The sequence below is a fragment of the Puccinia triticina genome, chromosome 8A (genome assembly GCF_026914185.1).
Source record: "Puccinia triticina chromosome 8A, complete sequence".
Taxonomy (NCBI): Eukaryota; Fungi; Basidiomycota; class Pucciniomycetes; order Pucciniales; family Pucciniaceae; genus Puccinia; species Puccinia triticina.
Window position 1 is genome coordinate 4,747,355 of NC_070565.1, and position 21,765 is coordinate 4,769,119.

Sequence of the window (21,765 nt, forward strand, 5' to 3'; positions counted from 1 at the left end):
TTCAAGAGTCCTCGTTCTTCCGGGCTGAATGCCAAGGCTTTTTCCCGAATAAGGATTAGATTCTTGAAGAGCTTCAACTCTTCTTCCCATAGCCATCCTTCTGGTCCAAAATTAACTACCTTCAGGCGTTCTTCCGTAATCCTCGCGGTAGGCTTGAAGTCCGGAGGGTTTGGCGTAAGTGGTGTGTTGTAAGGATCCCGTGAAAGTGGTGGTCGTTGAAGCGGAGGATTTAATGCTTGAGGAATTGGTTGATTGATTGGTCTGATTTTCTTTGCTACAGGTTTATACTTAGTCATACACCATAGCTGTCCCTCCCTCCAGCTCTGACATAACTGATCCTGAAACGTTATGCCTAGCCCTTTTGTGAGTAGTGCCTCTGTTTCTTTGTATGTGGGACTGGGTTTAGAAACTGTTGACGATATGGTGGTGGTTTTGACAAGAACCATTGTGTGGTGATTTAGTTTTTCTGATGCAGGCTTATTCGCCCGAGTTTCCCGTAGTTTTGTCTTGAACATTTTGAGTAATGTGAGAAAGCTGTTCAGAATATTCTTGTTTGTTAGCATCAATTTAAAGAAATATTTTTTTGTTTTACTTGATAGAGTTTTGATTGATTTGAGGATTATTTTTTTAAGCCAGTCAAAGAAACCCGGCGCTCGAGATATAACCCGCTTGACTAGCTGGAGTGAGTTTTTCCCTAGATGAACGCCGGTATTTATAAAAAATGATCATTTGTCTTCTTTTTGAACATTTGCTCCTCATCGTTGATAGTAGAAGTGGGGTTCTGGCCCATGTCTGGCTTCACAACGTTGGTACTGAGATCCTTTCGATTATCCCAACCTCGCCCTTGACCAATACGTGCTAGAGGTACTGACACCCGCCTTCCTTTGGTTCCTTGGAAAGAGAGTGTCTCCCCGGTATCATGGTACTCCAATGTGCAGCCGTAGTCGAAAAGAAAGGGACGTCCCAGGATGCAGTCTTGCGCTTTTGGTGATATGAAGAGATGAGCAGGTCCAGCAAATCGACCAATTCTTACTGGGCAGTTTTCTGCTACTCCCGTGATGTCGCACCTGGCTCCGCCAACTCCTTTCATGGGTATGTCGACTTGTATCCTCTCTAGATCCAGATCGTCCGCTACTGATTGGGGCATGACATTTACCATAGACCCAGAATCAACCATAAAATCGACTTTAGCTCCCCCAACTTCGGCTGTTACATATCCCAAGGCGCAACTGTAGTAGCATGGATCTGATTGATCTTCTACTGGTGGAGTGGCCATTGCTGCTGCTACCTTTGTGGCTTTTGTTGCCATGTAAGTGGTGGTATTCTTCCCTGGCAGTCGTCCTTGTAGCTTTTCAATGACTCGCTCCGTATATGAAGGTGACATTGCTGTGAGCTGCGCAAAAGTCGTTGGAATTTTGACGTGATCCAAGTCCTGTAGAAGGGTATCTTCCGGTGAATCTTTTTTCAGGATAGTTGGTACTTGTTCTCGACTCCAAACTTTCCCAGGTGCTTTCCTTGGCGTTTCTTTTGGCAAGTTATTGTCTTCCTCTTCTTCATCAATATCCATGGTGTCTCTTTCCGGTTCTTGGATCCTAACTCCGCGTCGTCCTTTCTGAGCTTCTGCTCTAGTGACTGCGTGAGTTTTCATAAAATTTTCCGATCCTAAGGACGGGGGGTTCCAATCCACGGTTTGTACTGAAGCCTTCATTACTGGAGTGTTACCGTTTCCAGTTTGGCGGGATTTCGCCAGATTCCTGATTGATTCTTGCATCTCTGGTCTTGCAGATTCTGTGGCTACCACTGTTCGTATCGGTCTAGAAGGCACCCAGGGTATGTGCTGCCCATTTGGTAGGAACCAGTCCTTTCCTGCTCGTCTAACCAGCCCTTGCTCTTCATCTTTCAAGTATTCCGGACATTTTGATGTGGAGTGGCCTTCCCGCTTGCAATAGTAGCAAACCATTGTCTCGTACAGTGGAGTGGAGGGTCGGGAGTTTCCTCTGGCAAATTCCTGTTTGTCAGACTGGCCTTGTCTATTATAACTTGATGGTGGGTCACTCTTCATCTGTTGCTTGAGAGCTGCCAATTCTTGATGCAAATCGTTAAGTTTTTGTTCCACAGCTTTGTCGTTTGGGGTTTCTTTCAGCATTTGTTCTCGTCGTCTTCCGTCACCTTTCTTGGTATCCAGATCTTTCTGCATTAGTTGGTTTGATTCGGAGAAATGCGAGAAACTATTATAGCCTTCATCTACCCTAACTTCGGTTTCTGCAGCCTTAGTTAAGTCTTCCCATTTTGGTGCCTTGTTACTTCCGTCCTTGGCTCTTGGGAGTTGATTCTTGTTAACTAGGGTGCGCTTGATACTTCGTTGACTTTCCGCTGAGAATGCACTTAAAAATAGGATTCCGGCATCGCTTTCTTTACTGATGTGTTCATTTTTTACTAGATATTTGAGGATTGGGGTAAACTTTGCCAGGTACGCTTTGTATTCCCGGTGACTTGAAATTCCTTCTTTTGCTTGAATTTTTGCCACCTTGATTAGATCATCCACAGTATACATGACGGTGTTATCCAAATCTCCCCAAGCTGTGACCATTTCTGCTCGAAGTTTTGCCCAGTCGTAATCATTGTATCCGTCCATTTCTTCGAGTTGGCATTTTAATTCCTCCGTCCGTATGAATCGTAAGATCTGGACTACTTTGTCATGATCTGAAGCTCCGTGTGCGTATGCTGTTCTTTCGAACCGGGTCAGAAATTTCATAAACTGGCTTCCTTCGTAATAGAGCCCTGGATCTTTTATGATGATTGGTTTGGAGGGGTGCGCCGGCTGAAATGGTGGAGTCGGGACCCGTGGTTGTGGCCTCATAGGCTCTTGTCGAGATTGAGACTGATGTTGTTTTTGTTGAAATTGAGGCTGATACATTGGTTCTCTGACATTTTCAGTGTTATGAATTCCATACCCTGACGGCTGTTGTCGTGGTGTCGTTTGTCTGGGAGGGATATTCTGGTGTTGTGGAGTTTCATCGGAGTCGGACAGCCCTTCTTCAGCTTGATCTCTGAATTTATTTTCTGGTTCTTTCCCTTTTTCTTTTTGTGGAGGCGGCGGAGGGTTCTGGGATTCCGAAGTCCAAAACGATCCTGAGGGTCCTGCCAATGGTCTGTTCCTAAACGGGGTAGAGGGAGCGAATACATCTTCCAAATCCGGTGTGCTGAATGGTAAATTCATGTTCATCTTGTTGATTCTTAGTTTTCTATTATGTTGATCCTTGGCTTCCTGTTACTGTGCTTCTGAAAAAGAAACAATAATATCTGGTCTCTGGTCTCTTTACCAGGGCAAATTGGGGGTATTCTTTCAATATTTGATATAAATAACTTCACCGTGCTGGGAGTGTTCTTCAAACAGTATCCAATTATCCAAATCCTTAGGTACTACACACCGTTGTTCAGTATATAATTGGCTGCTTCCTTCGAGTGGGCTCCAGAGTTTTCTTCTAACAGTATCTAATTATCCGGATCCTTAGGTACGACAAACCGTCTTCCAGTATATAATAAGCTGCTTCCTTCAAAAGACTCCTTTCAGGTCCGGTGGTTATACGTTCTCTTCAGAGGTTTGTAATTGGTTCCTTAGATGGTTCCTAATAGTTGACTAGTCATTCAACAGAATAACTGAATATGCCGTTGAGTTTGATAGATTTGGTGATGAATTTGATTCCTTTAACCGCACAAAGTCAAGATCCGCAGACAAGGTTTCGGTATTTTTGATTGAAATTGGTTATACGTTGTCGATCGAACAAGATTATCCTATCACGTTGGGGACTCCCTTGTAAGACTCAAAAGTGATTGTGAAACCCTTTTGCTGAATGGAGAAGGGGATGATGGAGGTGCAAACTCTGCCCTTCTATGCTTTCAGTCAACAAGACCCACCAAGCTATGCTTGGCAAGTTTTATTCAAGTGATAGGGTAGGTTGGCTCAAGATGAGTTGTGTGATTGACAAGGTATAGAGCTGATGATTTATATAAGGGTTGGTTATAATTGGTAAGGGTGAATATTGGGGGTGACTGTGATTGGTGAGTGATGAACTGAGGAGCTGACAACTGGGGAGGAGAGAGCTCCTTATATAGACAGAAGTGGAGCCCCACAGGGCTTGTGGGTTAGGGTTTCAGCTGATCTGGACAACAGTGTGAGGGATTTTAGCTGGTGGGAGTAGATACAAATGATGTCATAATGTGTCAGGGGTACATAAATGATGTCATAAGCATGCAGTAGGGCTGCATGAAGGCTGCGTAAAGTGACAGTTGGCTGCATTAGTTGACAGGTGGATGCAGGGGGTGCATAAATGACGCCTGAACTGCAGGATCAGTGCGGGATGACATCATAATATGGAAATAGAAGAGTACTTGATACTATGTGATGACTATAGTCTGATGAGGAGATGTATGCTTGTATCCTGTGATGTGTATAAGCATAATACTGTGATCCTTGACTTGAGACTTGCAACAGGCTGGTGACTGGGTATGCTGAACGTGTGATGGGTGTCCATTGTCCAAGGGCGTGTAGGTTCCATTCCAGAGGGGCTCCAGTGACGCTTCCAGTGGTGTCTAGGGGTAAAATTGGCCGTAGAATCCATTTCTGGGGTCCGTTTGATGGTATCTTGAGGCCTAGTATGAGTAATTATGTGGCATAGAAAAAACTTTCTATTTTTCCACTTTTCCGTCTACCACACCGGTGTCCTCCTGAGTACAACTCTTCCGGTGTCCTCCTGAGTACCTCAGGTGTTCACAGGACTCTTGTTGAGAAACTCTTGGTCACGTTGAAAAAAACGGACACAAAGAATATCCGCAAGTCCCTCGCAGCAAAGTATGTGTATGTTCAATGCATGGAGTACTACCCTGCAGAATTCTTGGTCTTCACCGGTAAGCTGATTGATCCTCTTTTTATTGGTATCAGCTGACAAACCATTTTTGTCTCTTATCCTGCTCAGATGAGAGCTCCTTTGCGGACAAGGATCTCCTCCGAACATATGTGAGGTCCTAAAAAGGAACCCCCTCGGCAAGTTTCATAGTTAACCAGAACCCAGATTGCCTCAGCTTACTCCCAGCCATCTTGATTGATGGACTTGTGGCCCTCACCACTACAGCCAAGACGTTCAATGGTTGGAAGTTTGAACACTTCCTAGAATTTAACTTGGTGAGTCTTTTTCCTTATCATCTCCCTATCCTTTCTGATCTAACCCTTTCCTTTTAGCTCCCTTGAATGAATAGGTACCCAGATGTGAACTTGGTCCTTGTAGCCAACAACGCGGCGATCCATTGAGGCAATTGTGTCCGAGAGCTTTGCCATGCCGCCGGGGTATGACTTCTTTTCCTGCCGCCCTATTGCCCGGAGTTGAACCCTATCAAACTCTGTTTTGCGGCAATCAAGCAGCACTTGAGGGCCTCACAGCTCTTGAATCACACTGACGACCCAGAATGGGAGATCCGCCGAGTTTCTGGTGAAACAATGACAGCTGAGTTGTGCTACAAATTATACCGCCAATGCGGATACTGTGTGCCAACCCAATGAATTCAAGTCCGATATGTCCAAGTCTTTTCCGAGTGCTCAATCCAAGTGCCTTCAAGTCTGAGTCTGAGTCCAATACATGTCCAAGTGCCTTCAATTCAATCCAAGTGCCTTCAAGTCTGATCCCAAGTCCAATACATGTCCAAGTGCCTTCAAGTATGAGTCCAAGTCGTCCGAGTGCCTTCAAGTACGAGTCCAAGTCCTTTCCAAGTGCCTTCAAGTCCGAGTCCAAGTCCTTTCCAAGTGCCTTCAAGTCCAATACATGTCCAAGTCCTGTTTTATTCCTCCAAGTGCCTTCCAGTCCGTCCATTCTGAGTCCTTAAATGCCTGAGCCTCTTTCCTTTTCCCTATCCAAGTCAAGTCCCATCCTTTCCAAGTCCTTACATGTCTGAGCACCTTTCCTTTTCCCTATTCTGTGTTCTTACATCTCTGAGTCCCTTTCCTTTCATTTTCCCTCCCAAACATGTCTGAATTGATTCAAATAGTAGTGTGATTTCATAGCTACATTGTTGGCAATCCTTGTGCTTCAAAAGTACATGTGGTGATAGATGGAAAATAAAAAAGAGATACTCTCTGCTATTGAGGATTGAGGAGCGTGGTGTTCCTTAGAAGTACCCGTGGTGATAGAGGGAAAATAAAAAAAGAAATACTCCGTGGAGCGGGGTGTTGAGATGATACAGACATGAAAAGGGAAACTATCTAGTTCTAATGATGATGGATGAGATCTATGATGTTTGTCGAGACAATAAGGACATGAGAAAAAAATGAGATGATACAGAAAGAAAAGCAAGATCTGTAAATGCCCGCTATTGAGGAGCGCGGCGCTTCTTGAATTTCTTAGTGTTGTCTCTTAACTGGGCAAAAATGCCAGGAGACAAGCCCCAACAGGCCATAGTGTCTTGAGTAATACTAGCTGATTTCAAGAAGCTTGGATGGGTGATATCCTTCTCAATGAGGATTTGAAGGACTTCCTCTTTCTTACTTGGCTTGATTTTGACAAATTCAAGGTACTCCGCCATGAGATCTTCATTGGGTTCTACTACCGAGGAGTTGTCCAATTCCTCGGTGGCAGTGGAGTTGTGATAGGGTTCAGGGTGTGTTTCCTCCACGACAACATGCGACAATTTCCTCTTCTTGTAGGCTGAAAGCTTCTCAAATCAAAGCAAGGCTGGGGGTGCATTATATTTAACCCCATTGACTTCTTTTAACTACAATCAGGCAATTCAGAGTCAGTCAGTATCATCAGTGTAATAGAAGTTAAGACCAAGTTAACTTACTATTTCACGCGCCCAGAGTTGGGTGTTATGAGCCGTCAAGGGTCTGTTGGATCAATGTACACCTGCCATTTTGACATGTATTTGACGTTGGGTGGTTGCTTTGCATGAATATGGTTCATGACCACATCAAGTGCATTCAAGTCGCTGGCTTTTGGATTTGACCCAGGAACAGAAGTTGCCAATGCAGAGGCAGAGCCCACGGTGTGGTGAGCAAAATGGTACAGACGGTCCATGGTTCAAGATCCAGATGAAGACTCAAGATTCAAGTGACCAGTTATCAAGATCAAGACTTCAAGATTCTCCATCTCAAATCTCAAGCTCAAGATTCAAGATGTTATGATTGATATTGATGATTGTTGTTGATTTTTCTCTCTGTTCTTTTTGATACATTGCACCCATAATTCTCTTATGTTACTCTCCTCATTTTTCTATGTATGTGGTTGATCTTTTCTTTGTGTGTGTTTTGTTTTGTTTGTGTTGTGCAGAGCTTGTTTGTAGTTAGGGATGTGATGAACATGTCTGTGACATGTTCACTTCCTGGAGTCTGAGTTCGAACTTCAAACTCAGATGATGGGGAGGTATGGCAGTCTTCTGATCAACGAAATACACCATCAAGATTCTCAGATCCTTATCCTCATCACCTCATCAGATCCTTATCAACCCTCAAGATCCTCATCAACATCCCTTTCCAGATCCTCAACCCCCAAACCCGCCAACAAGTCTCACTGACATTGTTGTTCAACTGCCTTTCTCTGGTTTTTCTCAGATCTCATTCATCCTAGGACCTCACAGGAAGGCAGGCTCATCACCACTTTCCCTTCCAAGCACTGCCTACCGCCTGGCACAGTAGGAGTTCCACAACGGCGATCTGGGCAGCCCTCTCAGTCAACATGTGGGTTCTGATGTCAACAGCAATCTGAGCTTCTTTTGCAACAGCTATTGGGTTATCCATCTCTACGTGGAGGCCGGCATGGGTGTGATCCAGAAGATTTGCTTTCATTGTTTTGATCCAGTGAGAATAGAACTCTTCATTGTTGATCGTGTAGCTGAGCTTTTTACAGAACTATGGAGTAGACTTGTAAGCCATTGATACCTGCCACTCCAGGAAAGAGTTCCTTTGGGGACTGCATTATTGATGAGTTCATTGGCACCATCCACAATCTTGCCGGCCTCTGTAGCAACAAGGCTGCAAAATTCGACAAGGCTCAGTGAGCCTATATTGAAAGTTAAAGCAAAAACTTTCTTGGTCTTGACGGTATTCCATCCTACTTTGCCCGGTTTTGGGCAATAGAGCTTGAAAGACGTGCTGCAATGTGCCTTTTGTGGTGGCTGGAAGGAACAAGGTTTAGTTCATCATGAACATGAACCCAACCAACCTTGAAAGGAAAGAACTCATGGTGGAATTAGCCGCTTCTGCGCCGTCTAGACCAGCAACACGTGCGCAAGCGCGCTCCACATCAGAAAGATATCCCATTTGCAGTGGATTAGCCCTTGCGAAGAGGTCAATGCTGAATTGTGGATGGGATGGAAGTCGTGAATCAAGCTTGGCATGGATGGCCAACGCATGGAGCTTGGTCTGGCGGGTTTGAACTTTGAATGACATGACAGTACTGTCATCATCATATAACCGATGATGACATCATGGGTTTTTGATGCCATAATGAATTAATTTAAAAATCCTTATTTTCATGTTTTTGTCATTGATAGAGATGGCCCCTGTGAACCCGGGTACCTGTTTGGATGCGGGTACCCGCACGCTTTTTTGCCAAAAGTTCAAGACCCGCACCCGCACCCGCACCGCCTGGGGCAGTCAGAGCGGGTACCTGCAGGTACCCGCGCGGGTACCGGCGGGTACCTGCCCCTCAAAATCGACCGGAAGGAATATTCCTTCCAGTCGAAGAGGTTGCAAAACCTCCTTGACTGGAAGGAATCCTTCCGCTCAAAGAGGTTTTGTAACCTCTTCAACTGGAGGGCCTTCGAAGAGGTTAAAAAACCTCTTCGACTGGAAAGGCCTTCCAGTCAAAGAGGTTCTGTAACCCCTTTGACCGGAAGGATTCCTTCCAGTCAAAGAGGTTTAGTTGAAGAGGTGAGGTTTAACCTCTTCGACTGGAAGGAATCCTTCCGGTCGAAGTGGTTTTGTAACCTCTTCAACCGGAAGGCCTTTCCAGTCGAAGAGGTTTTGTAACCTCTTCAACTGGAAGGCCTTCCTTCCAGTCGAAGAGGTTACAGAACCACTTCGACCGGAAGGAATCCTTCCGGTCAAAGGGGTTACAGAACCTCTTCGACCGGAAGGAAGACTTCCCCAGTCCTTCCGGTTGTCGTGGCAGCCGCCACCTGCCCAAACAAGAGCGGGTACCCGCTAGAATACCCGGGTACCCGCTCGATTTCTCTCAGAAATCCAGCATCCGCACCCGAACACGCACACGCTGGCGGGTACCCGCCAACCATGGGCGGGTACCCGCCAGCGGATAGCAGGTACCCGCGACGGGTTCGTCAGGGCCATCTCTAGTTTTTGAGACCAAGCTATTTTCAAAAGACAATATGCAATTTTGAACACCATAAGCTCTTGCGCGCCTCCGATCGAGGGATTCGCGCGGGGATGGTAACACTTGGAGCAAGAACGAGTTTTTTTTTTTTTTGCTGTCAGAGAGAACTGGGGACAAATAGCTCAGACAGCCTTCGGGCTGGAGGGAAAAAGTGAAAGGATACGGAATTTGGATCTGAATGGCCTCGCCAATTTTGAGCTATGGTACAGGAAGCTATGCGGAGATAATTGTGCCGAGTTGTCTGTTAATCACACTAAATAGCAGCGGAAAACGAATCCGAGCACGACCTTGCTCTATGGCCCATTCGGTAGGTTTTTTGAGGATCACCAACCACCACCACCGCCACCGCCACCTTGAGAGTTATAGCTGTCTTGCTGGCCGCCTCTCCAGCCGCCTTGACCGCCACCGCCGCCGCCATATCCTGAGAAGATTGATGTCAATAAGCAAAAATGGTGATTAAAGCTGTCCAGCGTTGCAACACTTACCGCCACCTTGGCCGCCACCATATGATTGTTGGCCGCTATTGCCACCGTAGCCGCCGCCTTGGCCGCCTTGGTCACCACCGTAACCTCCCCCACCGTAACCGGAGTTGTATCCGCCACCGCCGCCTCCTGAGAATTCGTAACAGGATTAATCCCTAGTCAAGTGAAAAGTATACATCTATCATCCGTCGCTCACCTCCACGGTAACCACCGCCACCTAAGAACGAGGAAAATATGATCAATCGCTATTTAACTGGGGCAAACCAAGAGGCAAACTAGAGTTGACATACCTTGTCGTCCACCACCACCACCACCAGTTTGGGTGTTGGCATAGTTGACCTGAAGGGATCGAAGGTTCAGATTAATCAAATTGTCAGATAATATAGAACAGGATTAATTAGGTACCCGAATTTCCCGTCCCTCGACTGCTTGGCCATTCAGGGCTTCGATAGCCGCGTCGGCATTGGCCTGGTCTTTAAACTGTGGTTGTGGATGGAAAGTATAAATCAGTACACGAGTAACCAAGTTGATACATGTGTTAGCTGCGGCACGAAGGCTTGAAAGTGAAGAGAGACTCGGGGGGAGGCATATGATTAACTAGATTTGGTAAGATTCCGTCAGAGTGAGGTTAATGACGTTCATAGCGGGTTGAACATCGCACGTCCTGCCCCTCCGGAAACGCGACCACACAAGCTTTGAATACAGCGAGGACAAACGATCACGGGCCAGAAGAGGCGGAGATTCAGTACCCACAGGTGAGGGCAACCAGAAAAATGCTGTCCTTTGGCAAGGGTTTTATTGTGGTAATGGTTGAGGGAATGTTGAATAAAAGTTGTGTGGTGAATGAAAAAATGGGTGGTTGATGGCCTGTTGAAGGTGAGTTATCGATGGAGTGAGCGAAAAGGAAGCTAGCCCACGGTGATGAACCCAAAACCACGGCTGCGGCCAGTTTCACGATCTTGCATGACTGTTGGTGGGCAAACAGAGAAGGGTAAGGTTCCACGCGTATCAGCGAGCTCAACTCGGAGTGGCTCGAGGGACGACAGATGATCTGTGACGAACCGATGGCATCCACTGGGTGAGGTAGATACAAGTCAGTCAACAAGCACTAGACAGAACCAAGGCTGCAATCAAATTGAACTCACAAACTTCACCGTATTGACCGAATGCCGATCTCAAGCTTTCGGAGTCGGTCGACCAGGCGAGGTTGCCGACGAAGAGCTTGTTACCACCAGCCTGAGCAGATGACATGTTGGATAGGGTGCGGGGATGGAGGATGGAACTCAAGACACGGGATGAGGGCTTGAGTAGAGCTCTGAACATTCAATGGGATAGAGAGCAGCTGTTGACGTTTAGATCAGAAGGGGGAACGGTCAAGAGGGAGAAGAGGATGATCAGATAAACTGATCGGAAGGGGCTGGGGGGAGCAGACCGGGGGGAGGGGAGGAGACTGGGACTTTATAGCAGCCTCGGGCGTGTCAGAAACTGACAAAACTGCTAAAGACCCGGATAATTGGTCGCTTGATTTAAATCGCCGAGTCTCCGGGCCGGAAAGGACGTTGTGAAAAAGGCTACATGCTTACATGCATCGGATTGGAGCAGCCACACCGCACGCGCCAACTCCAAAAAAGTGGGTTTGTGTAGCAGTTAGGGCTATGACATTTGAATCAAGTTGGCGGGATCAAGTTGAGGAACGGCAGTGCGAAAGAAGGTACCCACTCATACCCACATGGATTTAAGTCAACTGGATTTAGATCATGAGATGCTGCTCATCTTGGCTTGTCCACTTGCTACAGCCCTATTGAAGCTCGACCAAAAGGTTGGTGTGCATCTGGGGTAGAGGTCTTCTTTTGCGTGATATTGGGACAGACATGAGACCAGGGCTGCAATCAGTCTCGTGGCATGTTGTGTTTATGCAGCATTAACGGCTGGGCAGTTTGACCATCCCATTCATTCCACAAACACACCACTTCTTGTGACCTGGATTCAAACAGGCTTTCCACCACTGGATTCTGCTCATCAAAATCTGTTGGATATGCGCAGGAGTGAAGACTGGGCTTTGAAGCTTTACAGACATAAGAAATGAGAAGGAAATATACACATGAACTTGCTAGACCAGGAATATGACACGTTAAATGCAAGAGGTGAGTAGGGTATGAATAGAGGGGCTCGGCCAGAGTAAGATGTCCAGGTTGAAGAGTTTCAGACTCATGAAGGTGCCTCGGCCGGGGTAGAATTAGGCATTTATATTCTCAAAAGTTGTGATATTTGCATGGGGGATGAAGAAGTGAGAGAGGTATAACTATAACTATGTACGGAACCTAAAGCAAATCGAAATCGCTGTTGAGTGTGAATAATGATAAAAAAAAGTTAGCAACGCGGTCCCAAGCGAAACATCAAAAGCCTTATGAGGTGGTGGGGAAATGGTACTGAACTCGACTTGACCAGCGTAAGTTTGGATGTGGCGCTTGAGCTTGCTCGTATCGACCCAGGTGATAAAGTCCTCCATATTCCTGGTCACAAGGAATGCAGGATCGGTTATCAAATCAGGCCCAACGCGGATATGACCCTGTTCAATATACTGTACGGCCTAAGTAGTAGACGCAACAGATTGCGAGGAAGATATCATCTTCAGTGAGGCACGGGATACGGATAGGACGGCAGTCAGGAGGATGTACACACCATTTTCACCGTCTCGGCCATCTTCAGTCGACAGGCAACCACCGCAAGTCGACGACGACAGAAAGCACTGACGGTCACCTTTGTTTCGATATCGCTCATCTTGCCCCCTTGAGCTTCCTCCGTTCGCCCTGAACCATCCAGGATTCCGATGTCGTAGAGCTTGTCGAGTAAGGCGGACTCCATCTGCGTCCGAAACGGGTCTTGAGGGGGCAGAAGTGATAGACGATGCGACAGTTTCCGAATCTCTCCACACAGTAAGTTGTACGCATGATAGTCCTCGCTAATTAATTCCCAAGCCACAAAGTCTTATATTAGTGACGGATTCAGTTTAGATTGTTTTTGGCAGGAGCCCTTACCGTCTCTGAACATGATACCTCCTCATGACTTTGGCTTCACGTAAGGTCGAATCGTTCTTCCATTGCAGGAAATCTACTTTTTTCAATAATTTTTTCTCGTGATGCTACATACGCAGATAGTTTCAAGACATCCAAGGATCAGCTGTCAGTTGGCGAGCAATCGAATATTTTGATCAATAAGAAAGTACAGACGAGTTCCCCTGTGATGAGAACTGCTTACCTTGAGTTGACGCATGGTGTTCGCAAAGTGCTTCGTCTAACGGTGAATCAAGAGGAAGGCGTCTGAAGGTGCCCGGCGTCAATTTTTTTTGAGAAATGAGCTGCCAGTGATAGCCTGATTGCATGGGAGGGTCTTCAGTTCCTGGTATAAGCATATTGTATTCTTGTAATGAATACATACCCCAGATATCCTGCAGGCAAACACATCATTTCCGCTCGGAGCTTTCCTCAACAACACCTTCAATCAAATTCAAAGCAACCTCATACAGTCAAACTTGCCTTTTTGGAACTCGCATCCCAATCGTCCACCATGAGCGCTTCCACTGGTGGTAAATTGTTCGTCGGCAATCTCGCTTGGACGACCGATACCGGCGCGCTGAAATCTGCCTTCGGTCAGTTCGGTGACGTTAGTGAGTTCGATCTCTTCAATGCTCGATTGCTTGGACAGGTATTGATCCCTCTTGTTTGCTGACTCGCTGTGCCTGTCCATTTCTCTCGCACCTCTCACAATCCTAGTCGACGCAATTGGTTCGTCACCCAGCCCGTGTATCATCTTTCTAAGCCTTGAGAGCTCCCAATCCGGCTTACTGATCATGTTGTTGTCCCCATCTATCACAGTCATGCAAGATCGTGAAACCGGCCGCAGCCGTGGCTTCGGCTTCATTACCGTGGGCTTGCTTCCTTTTCACTAGTTCCTCACTGCATCATCGACCTCTCGGCACCAAGCCAATGGCCATCAGCCATTCGCGATCATCCAGAGTGCCATCTAAGCTCATCTCACGGAACCTTGCCATTCGGAGTCATCCTCACTTGTGGGTACTCCTTCTCTGCCTCTTCCGGCCCGTGATCGTGTGTCCTTGCTGTATGCAAAGCTTGTGTGGTCGCGTTTCCGGAGAGGCGGAATATGTATACCTACTGCTTAGTCTGCTTTGGCAGCTCTTACTTGTTCTCGAAACAAGTTTTCAGAGAGCTCTGGTTCAATTAACTGATCCTCAACTTGATGTCTTGATGGTCCTGGAAGGCCTGGATCCTGCCCGTTTCAGCTACTTCGTGTTTTCGTCTGATTACTGATTACTACCGCGTTCTCCTTACAATCCAAAGTATAAAGAAGAGTCTGATGCCCCTGGTGCCATCCAAGGTCTGAATGGCCAGGAACTCGACGGACGAGAAATCCGGGTATGTGCTTCTTGTTGACTCCCACTCTTACAGATTGAACTGACACGTGCTTTCGGTCTGCTGCTCATTTTCACAGGTTAACTACGCCAACTCCCAAACCGGTGGCGGTGGCCAACGACAAGGTACAACGCGTCTACGTTGTGCCTTCATTGTTTTCCAAAAGACTAACCCCGCATGTGTCTTCCTTTTTTTCAGGTGGTGGTGGCTACCGTGGAGGTGAGTAAACCAGCTGATGGTTGTTCCGTGACACTTTCTGAAAACTTGCGCTTCATCCTATGGTCAACCAGGCGGTGGGAGTGGTGGATACAGCTCCGGCTACGGCGGAGGAGGCTACGGTGGTGATCAAGGCGGGTACGGCGCTGACCAAGGGGGCTATGGCGGTAATAGTACTTACCAATCATACGGTGGTGGGGGTAAGTGTTGAAATATTCAGCAGCTCAAATAACCGTCTGCTCTTGCTTATCAAATTATACTAATCCTCATAGGCTACAGCGGTGGTGGCCAAGGCCAAGGTAACTGGAGAGGTGACCAGCAAAACAGCTACAACCCTCCAAGCGGTGGCGGGGGTAATTGGTAAACTTCAAGTTGCCAGACGAACGTCAGCCTCAGACCAACATCCTGATCGTGATCGGAGCCGTTGGCCGTCATTATGTAGTCCAAGTAGAAGATAGCTTGAATGTGTCTTCTGCGTGTAACCTCCTGTTCAACAGCTCAAAATTAAATGTGTCCCACAACGCGCTCATGCTCTATTTCACTTCTTCCCTTCTCTTCAAGTGCCAAGCTACCATACACCAAAGTAAGCTGTCATACACAGTTCTTTGTCACCAGTTTTATTTGAGAATCGAGACTTTGTCATGATCTGACCCCTCTCTGGGAGAGTTCCGGGCTACGGTTCCGATCCGGTACCCCGCAGCCGGATGTTACCTATCCCGCATCCTCACCCTGGTCATATCCGGAATCCGGCTGGGTTTTTCCGGGTCTGAATATTATTATTTTGGTTGCATTTCTTCCAAAAAGCGCATCAAAGAAGCAAGTCTAGGTACAAGATTAAGCTGGTCACCGTGTCACGGGATTGCCGGGGATTCCCCGAGAAAAGCGTCGATTTGAGTGGGTTTGCCGGGGATCCCCCATAAAAAACTCCGATGTTAATATCTTCATAAATCCGTTGAGGTTGAATCATATAGTTCCAAGATTTCAAAATTTTACAAAGCTGTTGTATTTTTGTCAGGTAGAGAGGCAGACAGTGTTTAGCTTCCAGTAACATTGGTTGGCTGGATCTTGGCCGTCAACCCAGTACAATGATTGGAGTAGATGAAATTCCCCTTACATTAGTACTCTTCCTACGTTGGTACTCTTATACAAACCAAGAAAAGGGAAACTGAATCACGACCGAGAGAAGGAGAAGTGATAGAAGCGTTGGAGATCTTAGAGTTATAAAATGACAAAAAGACGAAGAAAGAATTGTCCTAAGCATCAAGCAGACTATGACTTATGAAAAATTGAAATCTGTGAGAAAATCGATGAATCGAAGCCAAGAAAACGACTTCATCTCGATAGGAGAACAATGAAGCAAGAAAGTGGATGCTCAATGCAGTGGCTTTGATCAAGATGTGATAGTAGAGAAGGAAAAATGAGTGGCAATCATATTCTTGTGGATGTGATTTTCAAGAGCAAGCGATCCAGTTGCGCTGAGCGTATAAGGAATGTTTGTGGGTCACCAGGGGCGAGGCTTTTGGTGCTACTTATCACGAGATGTTAATGGTTTCCTTCGGGCCGTAAGTGTCGATCTGCGGAAGCGATTGAGAGATTGCGATGGAGGTAAGTCCAGGTGACACAAGAAACCGTGTGGGGTAATATCGGACTGACCACTTCTTTTGACCAATCCTTTTCAATTTCACGGGGACAAGGAACCACCTTGGCTTTCAAACCACCGACCTCGCCGACGTCTTTATCATAAAGTTTCTTGAAAGCGCCGACTGTCAGATCGATGTGGGCTATTTTGGGGGGGCATCCACCGCATTCATCAGCGATCCGAACGACGATATGCTTCGTCGGGTCCGACAGGTGTTCGATCCTGACAAACGACCCGCATCGAGGCTTCCCGGCCCACTGGAGGAAAGTTGTCAGAACCAGTACCTTGCGGCTTGCCCAGGTTAATTTGCGTATCAGTCGACTCACGTCAATAGTCACAGCAGCAACCATCGAATCATCAGTGGGTGCCCACTTGGTGCTTTCATCAAAACAAGCGGGCTTGAGAAGATCATGACCATCGTACCACGTTATTCTGAAAGATTCATTAGATTGGACCAACTTCAATGACTTCCTATAGATTTTGTGCTCACATCACCCTCATTGCTCTTCGGGCCAAGGCTGTGCGGCGTTGAAGTGACCTTTTGACTATCTCGGGTACTTGGCTAGCCATTGTGAGCGCCTCTGATAAACTGCGTGGCAAGACCAGTTTACCAGTTTCTGGGCTTCGTTTCAGGATGACTGGGGTGGATGCCGGGAATTCCGACCGTTTCTGTAGAGGCGAAGAGCTACTTTCCTCCCTTTTCATGCGGAATGATACTGATAAATCGAACCATCCTTCGTCGTCGGTACTGCGGGATTCGAGGGCGTGATGGCTTGCAGGGCTTTTTTCGAGAGCCCAACTAAAGGGGATAAGGACGACAAGGACTGTAACAGAGGTTCTAAAGTCGAATCTCATGGCTAAGGACTAGAAGTTGGATAATGACAGTAGACTGCAGCGTGCAGGTGAGTCAAGTGATTGGCCGAGAGGTTCTGTGCTGGAAAGAAGGAAGAAGGCCTGTGCGGGATGAAGGATGTGATAGGCCGGGAGGTTCATGTGACTTCGTGAAGCAATATACGTGCTGGCAGTGCGTGAGACTTGTATTTTGAGTCACCGAGGCTGACAGGTTTCCGCCATCCGGTAATTTAAGATGCAGCCGAACTTGACAGAAGTTCCTCGGAGTCCGATGCCTCCGGGGTTGTCGCTACGGCGACCTCAGAAGGTGGCGCAAGTCCTTTCGAGGAGCGAGGAGGTCGCGTAGCAATGTGGCATGTCTCGGGCCTCCAGACTCGGGTCAAATGGCTGCATCCAATCCATGGCAGTCCATTACTGTGTCTCATTCCTCATGTGTTTACTTCCATATGTACATGTGATTCCAGGAATGCTTGGACAGATTTTTGAGCTGCGAGCTCAAAATCATGGAATCCTGACATTTGAGTTCAGGTTTTCAGCCTTCCTTCTGGGCAACATTAGGGGGCTGACATGTCAAGTTTGCAGCTGTGTTGGTCAGAAAACCAAAATTTTACTGGTGCTGTGGCTCAAAGGCCATAACTTTAGTCCACTGAAAATCTTGAATTGTTCAAGCTTAAGCAGAATCACAATAATTGAGCTGTTATTTTGTCCTGTGGGACTGGAACTTGCTTATTTAGATAGGTACTATCTAGGGTAACCCGGAAGCTCCTTGCTACTTCCCAAGTTCTGGTATGGGCTAAGCCTAGAGGAGGAGGAGGTTTTTCTCCTTCTTCTTCTCCTTTTCTTCCTAGGCTGTTCCGCCTTTTGGAAGTGGAGAATTTGGGTTAGAGGGAATTAACCCTAATGCTCTGTAACCTCCTCCTAGACTTGTCTAGAAGTCCTTAAGGTCTGAGCCCGACGGGCGGGTGGGATCCCTAACTGGGTGGTGGGAGGGGCGAAATTTTTTCGATAATTGAGTCCTGCAAATTCTGCCCGGCGGTTCGGCCAAGTCGGCTGAAGCGTTGGATAGGAAATCTTCCGCTTTCCTCTCGGACTCCCGCTGGTACCGGTTGCTCCAGATCAGCTAGTTACGGGAGGCGGCCGCAGTCACTCGCAGCTCCGTACTTCCAGGCCCCGGGCTAAGGCCCGCCCGATTCCTGTCCGTAGGCGCCTTGGGGGGGATGAATCCAGCCAGATCCAGCCTAAACGATTCTCCTTTGTGTACATCCCCATGGTTATCGCATCAAAAAGAAGATGTACGTGCATACTAGATTAACTACGTAATATGTTCAGCTTCCGGCACCCGGCACCTGCTTGCCAAGATCCAGGAATCATTCCGGCCGGGCGAGCAGGTTACACGCACTTGCGGGGAGGCTTTCCAAACGGGTGCGCCTTTGTACTCGGCGGGGATGAATTGTTGATCAGGCCCTTTTTGATTCCAAATTCAGCCAGGCGACGGTGAGGAAATAGAAGTCATGTGTTTTACTATTGCAGGCACCTTAGCACTGGATCTCGAGGCTCTGAGTTTACTCACATCTCGCAGTGGGTTTTTTTCAGTTCTAAACCAACAGCTGCAGGGACGGCAGAGTCGGCAACATTGTGTGAACGTTCAGAAAAAGGCACGTGCAGTTTGTTGAATGAGATTTCGACACACGCAAAGCTATAAAAACGTTGTTTGCTAAGGTAAGAAAGGTGGGGAAGATGAGATAAAATAATCACACAGAAAAGTCGTAGGATAAAACTAGAAAAAGACAGGATATCAAGAGGCGTCTCTCGATAAAAAATCTATTATAGCTATTCACGATACACCGAATGACGTAAAATGAATGAGTGAATTTATGTCACTGGTGCCAAAGAAACTTAACTAACTTGCCGAAACTCGCGACAGCCAAAACATTGCCTCAGACACCCAAAATAAGAAAAGAAGAAAAGAAATAGAGATCGCCGGCTTGCCAGTGACGCTGCCAAAGTATGTAAACAAAAAAGGAGATGGGACCTTGGAAAAAAGCTCAAAGAGCTGAGAAGAAAGACGTGGCAGAAGCTCGGCTCAAACAATGACCCAAAATAAATAATGATGAAGGAAGAGTAACCTTCGAAGAGGTACGTGGGGCGGTTGCGGACCTAGTTTAGGTCATCGAGGCAATGGGGTGCTGAGGACCAAAGCGGCCGATCTGTAGAAGAGATGGGCCACGTCAGCCTACTGAGCTTGCAAGGAACCGCACGGAGTGATAAGAGACCTACCACATCGTCATTCCAGTCATTCTCATATTTGGACGGACAGGGAATAACTTTAGCTTTCAATCCTGCGACCATACCCACGTCTTCATCGTAGAGCTTCTCAAAAGCGGCTTTGGTAAGGTCAAGATGGGGTTGTCCAGGTGGGCAGCCGGCGCAGGTGTCGACGATACGGACAACAATGGATTTGGACTTCTTGGAGTGGTGGTGAATCCTGACAAACGAACCGCACTTGGGCTTTCCTGGCCACTGATGAGAGCAAAATATAACAGGATATGTTTAGGTGGGATGGTGATAACAAACAGGGATTGTGTTAATTATGAGATGGCTCCACTCACTTCAATAGTAACTGCAGCCACCATGGAGTCGTCAGTGGGTGCCCAGTTGGCGTCATCGGGAAAGCAAGACGGGAAAAGAAGATCGTGGCCAGTGTACCAGGTGATTCTAAGTGATGAGCGAGTTAGTCAGATCACTTGTCATTAAACTCAAGAAATAAATGCAGGTAAAAATACTCACACAACCTTCATGGCTCTTCGAGCTCGCGCTGTACGACGTTGAAGGGAGCTCTTGATCATCTCGGGTATGTCTCTCTTGGCCATCGTGAGCGCCTCGGAAAAGCTTCCAGGCCAGGCCATCTTTCCGGTTTCAGGGTTTCTTCGGAGAAGAAGTGGTGTAGACGGAAGGGATCCGGAGCGTTTATCTATGGACGAAGCGCTGCTTTCGTCCCGTTTCATGCGAACACCCACCGAAAGGTTAATATAGCCGTCGTCGATGTCGCGGGTGTCGAGATCCGAATGACTAGCCGAATTTTCAAGAGCCCGACTGCAGGAGATCAGAGTCACAAGGACTGTGAGGAGGGTAATAAATTGAAGTCTCATGATGAGTGATGTAGGGTATGTATGAGAAAGGATTGTATAGGATCAAGTGACCGGTAAGACTGGAATAGAAGGTATGGAAGGCTGAGTTGGCAAAAGAGAGCCGGCTTATATCCTAAATAGATTCTAATAATAAAACTCTACGTTAGCACGAGAGCTTAGTTTGCGTAGAGCTTAGTTGCCGAAAACAAACGGAATGTTAGATGGTTGGCTGAGGAGTGCTAGAACTCAGGCGGAATGGCCGGGATATATAAGCAATGCGTTTGGGATGAAGTTGCGATGCTCAGTTGATTTCGTTCAGGGGGTGGTTAGACCAGTCCGAGAAGATGTGAAGGTTTGCAGTTACACTGGTCCATACATTCGCCAACACCTTTAACTATGTATGACCAGCTAATTTTTCAAACCATGCTGATCCAGCTATTATCCTTTTCCTGAGCACGGGTTTGGCATGGGTGATCCTTACTGTATCAAAATTAAATATCTCAGTAACGGTCTGTGCTTGAGCTGAGCTGAGAAACTCAAGACACTCTTCGATCGAGCCGGTCCCATAAACGGAACACCGGGTGAACGCGGGCGACTATCGTGGTTGGTTGTCATGGGCTGGCCAATGGACTGAGGCAAAATGCCAGGGGGAGAACTCGGAAAGTAACAGATAGGAGAGGGGCAGGCTGTTCTACAGTTGCGCACAGAGCTTCTACTGCTTAGCTTCCCGAAGGCTGGACCAGACCGGCACCGATAACATCAGCAACCCCTGAACACAGATGGGTGGATCATTGGAGCAACAACAGCCTCATGAGCTCATTGACCCATGTCCAGCCAGCTCAAGCCTGAATGGGAGTTGAGTCTTGGAACTATCGATCGAACGGCGATCCGAAAAATCATGATGAAAATCTGCCTCCGAAATGTAGGAGAAGCAGTTATGAATGGCGTGTTCGAGTGGATAATTCAAACCCAGCTGGATCTTTGCCAAGTTTAGACATTGAGTCACAACGTGCAAGCAGAAAATGGCCCTGAGCCGTTGCCGACGCGCCTATTGCCAGTTTATGTGTCGTCGTTACTTGAAAGCCGACCGAGAACAAATCACCATTCATCACCCGTAAATCCACAGCAAACGACTGGAGCGATGCGCTTTGGTTGTTGGTGACCGTGTTGACATTTACGTTGGACTGGTCGGTTTTTGTGAGAGGATGGTCAGGCTTATTCGTCAGTCTCCTACATGTTTAAGACCACGAGGTTGAACGTCGACGTTGACGCCGTGAGGATACGATCAGCCCGCACTCTTCTCTTTGTGCCGTTCTTGCAAAAGTCAATCGAGCACAGATCAAATCGCCAGCGATGGTGTGCTCAGCAAGGAGATAGAAAAACGCGGCGTGAATCAAGCAAACATGCATATCTCGCCTAATCACGCTCTCACAGTCTCTACTTACATATGTACACTACTTACGCGAGTAGAACGGCAAGCAGTCTCCGCAGACACTCAAGAGACAAGGCGGGCAGATTCATGACTAGGCGCATGTGCACGCATCCACATGCGCTTCGCTAGATTTCACCAGTAGACTGTGGGGATGCTTGCGGAAACCCCAGTTCTTGCCGGTATCAGCACATAACCTCTGGAAGTGCAAC

The 21,765-nt window shown here is 47.3% G+C and overlaps 5 protein-coding genes across 5 annotated transcripts; 1 reads left to right on the top strand and 4 right to left on the bottom strand.

Annotated features, from left to right (window-relative positions):
• Positions 1-9,833: 9,833 nt before the first annotated feature.
• On the bottom strand, positions 9,834-11,182 carry PtA15_8A492 (uncharacterized protein; the record flags this gene model as incomplete). Its single annotated transcript, XM_053171928.1, has 7 exons — positions 9,834-9,988; positions 10,056-10,076; positions 10,150-10,198; positions 10,265-10,339; positions 10,777-10,826; positions 10,922-10,933; positions 11,005-11,182. The coding sequence occupies 7 exons, from the start codon at positions 11,180-11,182 to the stop codon at positions 9,834-9,836; spliced, it is 540 nt and encodes a 179-aa protein (XP_053023143.1).
• A 998-nt stretch (positions 11,183-12,180) lies between these two features.
• PtA15_8A493 (uncharacterized protein) lies at positions 12,181-13,132 on the bottom strand (the record flags this gene model as incomplete). The annotated part of the gene is made up of 5 exons (XM_053171929.1): positions 12,181-12,199; positions 12,295-12,449; positions 12,542-12,821; positions 12,898-13,001; positions 13,118-13,132. 5 exons carry the CDS (start codon positions 13,130-13,132, stop codon positions 12,181-12,183), a joined length of 573 nt encoding a protein of 190 aa, XP_053023144.1.
• A 294-nt stretch (positions 13,133-13,426) lies between these two features.
• PtA15_8A494 (uncharacterized protein) lies at positions 13,427-14,869 on the top strand (the record flags this gene model as incomplete). The annotated part of the gene is made up of 8 exons (XM_053171930.1): positions 13,427-13,526; positions 13,633-13,644; positions 13,735-13,784; positions 14,218-14,292; positions 14,369-14,414; positions 14,488-14,508; positions 14,580-14,705; positions 14,778-14,869. The coding sequence occupies 8 exons, from the start codon at positions 13,427-13,429 to the stop codon at positions 14,867-14,869; spliced, it is 522 nt and encodes a 173-aa protein (XP_053023145.1).
• Positions 14,870-16,037: 1,168 nt separating this feature from the next.
• On the bottom strand, positions 16,038-16,999 carry PtA15_8A495 (uncharacterized protein; the record flags this gene model as incomplete). Its single annotated transcript, XM_053171931.1, has 4 exons — positions 16,038-16,079; positions 16,159-16,401; positions 16,471-16,576; positions 16,635-16,999. The coding sequence occupies 4 exons, from the start codon at positions 16,997-16,999 to the stop codon at positions 16,038-16,040; spliced, it is 756 nt and encodes a 251-aa protein (XP_053023146.1).
• Positions 17,000-19,158: 2,159 nt separating this feature from the next.
• On the bottom strand, positions 19,159-20,145 carry PtA15_8A496 (uncharacterized protein; the record flags this gene model as incomplete). Its single annotated transcript, XM_053171932.1, has 4 exons — positions 19,159-19,203; positions 19,274-19,516; positions 19,606-19,711; positions 19,784-20,145. 4 exons carry the CDS (start codon positions 20,143-20,145, stop codon positions 19,159-19,161), a joined length of 756 nt encoding a protein of 251 aa, XP_053023147.1.
• Positions 20,146-21,765: the final 1,620 nt, after the last annotated feature.